Source organism: Bos mutus, unplaced genomic scaffold, assembly GCF_027580195.1.
Source record: "Bos mutus isolate GX-2022 unplaced genomic scaffold, NWIPB_WYAK_1.1 CTG1200, whole genome shotgun sequence".
NCBI classification, from domain to species: Eukaryota; Metazoa; Chordata; class Mammalia; order Artiodactyla; family Bovidae; genus Bos; species Bos mutus.
This window is the reverse complement of record NW_027218663.1, coordinates 4,358-10,875: the sequence shown is the minus strand read 5'-3', so window position 1 is coordinate 10,875 and position 6,518 is coordinate 4,358. Positions and strand designations below refer to the sequence as shown.

At 46.9% G+C, this 6,518-nt stretch overlaps 1 protein-coding gene across 1 annotated transcript; it reads right to left on the bottom strand.

Moving 5' to 3' along the window:
* Positions 1–877: 877 nt before the first annotated feature.
* Positions 878–4,713, bottom strand: LOC102265092 (apolipoprotein L3-like; the record flags this gene model as incomplete). The annotated part of the gene is made up of 2 exons (XM_070366705.1): positions 878–3,294; positions 4,602–4,713. Coding segments are annotated over 2 exons (704 nt in total), but the record flags the coding sequence as incomplete, so codon positions are not given.
* Positions 4,714–6,518: the final 1,805 nt, after the last annotated feature.

Genomic DNA, 6,518 nt, shown 5'->3' with positions numbered 1-6,518 from the left:
AGCCTTCCTCAGCGATCAATGCAAAGAAATAGAGGAAAACAATAGAATGGGAAAGACTAGAGATCTCTTCAGGAAAACTAGAGATACCAAGAGAACATTTCATGTGAAGATGGGCCGATAAAGGACAGATGGTATGGAACTAACAGAAGAAGAAGATATTAAGAAGAGGAAGCAGGAATGCACAGAAGAACTATACAAAAAAGATCTTCATGACCAAGATAATCATGATGGTGTGATCACTCACCTAGAGCCAGACATCCTGGAATGTGAAGTCAAGTGGGCCTTAGAAAGCATCTCTACGAACAAAGCTAGTGGAGGTGATGGAATTCCAGTTGAGCTGTTTCAAATCCTGAAAGATGACGGTGTGACAGTGCTGCACTCAATATGCCAGCACATTTGGAAAATGCAGCAGTGGCCACAGGACTGGAAAAGGTCAGTTTTCGTTCCAATCCCAAAGAAAGGCAATGCCAAAGAATGCTCAAACTATAGCACAATTGCACTCATCTCACACGCTCGTAAAGTAATGCTCAAAATTCTCCAAGCCAGGCTTCAGCAATACGTGAACCGTGAACTTCCACATGATCAAGCTGGTTTTAGAAAAAGCAGGGGAAACAGAGATCAAATTGCCAACATCCGCTGGATCATGGAAAAAGCAAAAGAGTTCCAGAAAAACATCTATTTCTGCTTTATTGACTATGCCAAAGCCTTTGACTTTGTGGATCACAAGAAACTGTGGAAAATTCTGAAAGAGATGGGAATACCAGACCACCTGATCTGCCTCTTGAGAAACCTATATGCAGGTCAGGAAGCAACACTTAGAACTGGACATGGAACAACAGACTGGTTTGAAATAGTAAAAGGAGTATGTCAAGGCTGTATATTGTCACCCTGCTTATTTAACTTATATGCAGAGTACATAATGAGAAACGCTGGACTGGAAGAGGCACAAGCTGGAGTCAAGATTGCTGGGAGAAATATCAATAACCTCGGATATGCAGATGACACTACCCTTATGGCAGAAAGTGAAGAGGAACTCAAAAGCCTCTTGATGAAAGTGAAAGAGGAGAGTGAAAAAGTTGGCTTAAAGCTCAACATTCAGAAAACGAAGATCATGACATCTGGACTCATCATTTCATGGGAAATAAATGGGCAAACAGTGGAAACAGTGTCATACTTTATTTTTTTTGGCTCCAAAATCACTGCAGATGGTGGCTGCAGCCATGAAATTAAAAGATGCTTACTCCTTGGAAGAAAAGTTATGACCAACCTAGATAGCATATTGAAAAGCAGAGACATTACTTTGCCAACAAAGGTCCATCCAGTCAAAGCTATGGTTTTTCCAGTGGTCATATATGGATGTGAGACTTGGACTGTGAAGAAAGCTGAGCACTGAAGATTTGATGCTTTTGAACTGTGGTGTTGGAGAAGACTCTTGAGAGTCCCTTGGACTGCAAGGAGATCCAATCAGTCCTTTCTGAAGGAGATCAGCCCTGGGATTTCTTTGGAAGGAATGATGCTAAAGCTGAAACTCCAGTACTTTGGACACCTCATGCAAAGAGTTGACTCATTGGAAAAGACTCTGATGCTGGGAGGGATTGGGGGCAGGAGAAGGGGATGACAGAGGATGAGATGGCTGGATGGCATCGTTGACTCGATGGACATGAGTATGAGTGAACTCCGGGAGTTGGTGCTGGACAGGGAGGCTTGGCCTGCTGTGATCCATGGGGTCGCAAAGAGTCAGACACAACTGACCGACTGAACTGAACTGTGCTGAAGTAAGACAGATCAGCTAGGGCCAAAGGTGAGTTGATGTTGGAGGAGAGGTCTAGAGACCACCACCAGGGGAAGACTCTTCTTGCTGGGACATCACAGCCTGTGGAGGGCGATAGAGGAGCCCCTGCCACTTCTGGATCCCAACAATCCTAACTGACCTTCTCCCATTTCCAACCCGTTCTATACCTGGCCTCTCATTGCTAGTTCGCCTGCCTCTCCCTTTATTCGGCCTCCAGTGTCATCTTTAGTCCAAAGTAAGTGGTTTCTGATGGGAGGGGAGTTTGGGGGAGAATGCATACGTGTATATGAATGGCTGAGTCCCTTTGGTATTCCCTGAAACTATCACAACATTGTTAATTGGCTATACTCCAATACAAAATAAAACGTTCTTAGTATGAAAAAAAAGTGGTTTCTCCCCGCCTCTCATTCTCTGGTTCCCACTCCTCTCTTGATCCGTTCTCCGGGCCCCTTCCTTCTCTCTCCTCATCTTTCACCTACATCCATCCCTTCCCTGATGTGCACAACCACAGAAATGCCGAATTCCTAACACCCAGCTTCATTAATGTGGTCTCCCTCTCTTTCCCTCAAACAAGGTACCTCTGCATTTTAGCCCCTCACATGTCCCTGGACCCCGCACTGCTCTGGGGGTGGTTAACTCAGATCCTCCTGCAGACTCTCATAGATCTGGGTGAGCTCCTCCAACTTCCTCTCCAACTCCCATGCCCGTCGCCTCAGGCTTTCAGCTGCTTCTGTTTTTGCACCATCATGCAGGTGAATTGACTCCTTCACCAGGAAGCCCACATCCACCAGAAGGAAGACCCCTGCAGCAGCCAAACCCGCGATCTGGGCTCCTCTGGTAATTGTTAAAGCTGTGGCTTTGAAACCTGTCTCTATATGCTGGATGCCTGGGCCTGAGATTCTCCCAGGGCTCATGTAGATGCTTGCATTGGCTGCAGAGCCAGGGTTGGCATTGCCTGTCTCCATGGCATGGATGTGCATTTCAATGCATTGTACAGCTTCTGTGACTTTTTGTTGTGGTCAACAATATGGAGGTTGCTCTTGAGTACCTCTAGGAGAACCTTCCATTTCTTGATGAGAGTTGACATCATGCGACTGGCTTCGGTTTCTGCTGATGACCTCTTCACGTGTTCGATGATACTGGTGGACACACTGGTCACACTAGCTGCTGCTCCCAGCCCTATCCCAGTGGCCAAGAGCACCACACTGGCCCCCATTGTCACGGGTGCCAGAGCCAGGCCAACGATGGTCAGAATACCAGACACAGCACCAGTGCTGTGGGCCATCACGTTGGAGATGGTACATCCCTTATGGACCTTCTCAACCTTGTCTGCAAGCTCATGGAACTTGTCTATGAACTCCTCCAGCTGCCGTTTCACCCGAGGAAACTTACTCAGAATCCTCCTCCTGTCCAGCTGCTCTTTGGGGAGTCTTTCTTGGTCCTCCTCAACTAAGACTCTTTTCAATTCGTTCAGATATTTGTGTATTTCATCTGTGTCTTCCCTGTAATGATGAAGGTCAAGGGATTAGAAAGGCAGTTTGCTTGTCTGTAAAATTGGCTCCATAATATCTATTCTGCATAAATACAGATGTTACTATAAATCATTAGAAAAGAATTTTATAAATGTAAAAATTTTCTCTTTCAACCTTAAACATGTTTCATACTTTATAGATGCTCCATTTTTAAATAGCTAAACTTAGATAAGTAAATGAGGTCACCTTAGGATACCGGCAACTTAAGAGAGGTATTTGAGAGAATTCCCAGGTGGTCCAGAGGTTTCAACTCTGCACTCCCCTGAGAGGTATTTGAGAGAATTCCCAGGTGGTCCAGAGGTTTCAACTCTGCACTCACACTGCTGCCCTTGACTCAATCCCTGGTTGGGGAATGAGGATTCCACAGGCCATATGGCTCAGCCAAAGAAAAGGTATGTGGTAAAGACGTCTCACAGGTGGGTCAACACCACCACTTTGAAAGAGTTTTTGGGGTGGGAACTCCACAGATAAACAAAGACAAGTAGGACTGGAGGAGAAAACCTTCATTCAAGGGCCTCAGTGTGTAGTGAGAAGTCTCCCTGCCCTTTGCCCTTGGCTACTGGGAAGTGGTCCCTAAGCCCCTAGAATTCTGGCTGATAGGAGTGTCCTTGCCTGCCTGGGCCTTTGGTCACTGGTCAGTCTGAGAAGAGGACAAGTGACCCAAGGTCTCTGGGTCTCATTGTATCAGTTCTGCCATCTGGTAGAGCTGGACAATGGGGCACGAGTCTGACTTCCAGGAGGGCTGGAGATGACAGATCAGGGTAATTAGGCTTAAGCAAGGGGAGTGTCCCTGATGGGCAGTACTCCATGCATCTTATCACACACCGAATCCATGTCAGTAATGTGTCCTGAGGACAATGGAAGCTTTGTATGTGAAACCTGCCCAGTCTCTATCCTGTGGCTGGTGGGAACTTTTAAATGCTACTATTGATTGAGTACTTACTCCATGTCAGTCATTATGGGAAGCACTTTACATGTATGATCTCAGTGTCCTCACAGTAAAAATGAAAAGATGAAGAAACTAAAGCAGAGAGTAGTTCAGTAACTTGTCCAAGGTCATATAACCTGCACCTTCCTTGCAGGTTTCATCTCTTCTCAACCCACGATCATTCACTGTCAGCAAATGACATGGAGGAAACATTCCTGATGGGATCTTGAGAAGGAACACCCCTGGCCCCAACAGTAGGGTCCTGCCTGGAGGAGGCGTTACTCCAGGAGGAAGCTAGCCTGGTGCTGGGGGACGTGGGTGACCTTCCTGGTGCACCTGTGCCGGTTACCTGGACAAACTGGCCTCAGCCTTAATTCTCTCCAGGAATTCATTCAGCAGGAGTAGCAGTTTCTCTCTGCTCAGTATGTCCCAGAGACATTCAACGACCTCCTCAAAAGGATCTCAATATCTAGATGAAAGAAAAGGGAATAAGATTAGAAGAATTAGTGGTGGGACATAAATGTTATTGAGTATAAAATAGTTAAAATTCATCTTTCTGAGCAGCAGTCACCTGGGGTGCTCTTGGTGAGGTCACCTAGGGTTATGGATGGACTGTCCCCCTCCACCCCCCAATTTGTGTTGAAGAGTTAACCCCTGGTGACCTTTCTGAAGATAGGGCTTGTAAGGAGGTTAGGTGAAATGAGGTCCTATGTGGGATTCCCAGGTAAATTGAGGGCATAGGTGGGATTCCCAAGGAGTTCAAGTAGTAAAGAACCTGCCCGCCAATGCGGGAGATGTAAGAGAGGCAGGTTTGATCCCTGAGTCAGGAAGATCCCTTGAAGGAGGGCATGGCAAGCCACTCCAATATTCTTGTTTGGAGAATCCCATGGATAGAGGAGGCTGGCAGGCTGCAGTCCATGTGGTTGCAAAGAGTTGGACATGACTGAGCAACTGAACACACATACACAAAGAGAAGACAGAGCAAGTGTGATTTGTTAGTTACCCCTTCCAGAATAGGTGGGCAGCACCCTATAAATGAATGCTTTCATGTTTGGGTAGTGAAACAATTGAATACTCACATTAAATGGGATAAAGAATGTAATGACTACAAATAGCCTCAGATCACTACAGGGTAAGACTACTCCTCAATGAGTTATCAAAATCCCTGAGTGATTTCAGAGATCTGGAGGTTATGGAATTGTAGGTAAGATATTGGTGGCCAGGCTATATATGTGTGTGTGGGCTGGGAACTTGATATCAAATGTCTTTCTTGGTAAATCCACACAAAGAGGCATTATCTTTATCTCACAGAAGAGGCAAGTGAAACTCAGACAGGACAATGGACAGCCCAAGGCCACAGAGCTGAAAGCTCTGAGGTTGAATCCAAGGTCAAGTGTCAGACATTTCTTGGACAAGACTTTGAAACTTCCTTCCATTTAAAACTCTTGTGATTTGTTCATTCTACTCTATAGCACACAATGGGGATTCTTTGCAACTCATTTTTGGTGGTGAGCATGCAGTAGCATATATAGAAGTAGAAATATAATGTTGTACACACGAAACTTAGAAAACATTACAAACTCATGTTACCTAATTTTAAAAAAGACTTTAGGACCACATGCCATTGAGTAAAACTACCATGTGAGAGGATTCCTGCTTCTGACCACAGACTCTAGGATGGGCAGGGGAGGGGATCCACCAGGTGGAGGAGGGGTGGAGCCAGATGTGATCCTCATCACCCCTCCCCTCAGGTGGGAGGTGGCAAAGGCCAGACTGGGGTTCAGTGCAGGGTCCACTGACCCTTGCAGAGAGGCTGGGCTGGTGGCTGGGAAGAGCTGGAGGAAACAGCTTCTGTGGTGATGCCCCAGGGTCTGGGAGCGGGAGGAGGTTTGGGCCAAGGGAGAGAGCAGGAGAAGTCCAATGATGCTGGAGGACCTCCTCTCCCAGGCCTGCCTGGCCTTGGGGACTGCCATCTGCGGTCCATGCTCCGCGTGTGCTCTCCTGGCCTCCGTCCTGAGTCACTTGCTGGGTGGTGGGAGAGGCAGGAAGTCAGCACCTTGGTCATGGCTCCCTGAGGAGAGGGCTGGGAAGGAGGCTGTGGGCAGACCCCAGGGTGAGGGGAATCTCCTGGTCTCTCTTGGAAGCTCAAGGATGCCTATCCATCTTCTTCATGGTTCTTGATTCCTCTGTAGTTTAACTCAGCCTGGAAATACCACCTTCAATTCTGGATCACAAGTAGGAACCTTCCAGAGAAGAGAGAGCTGAC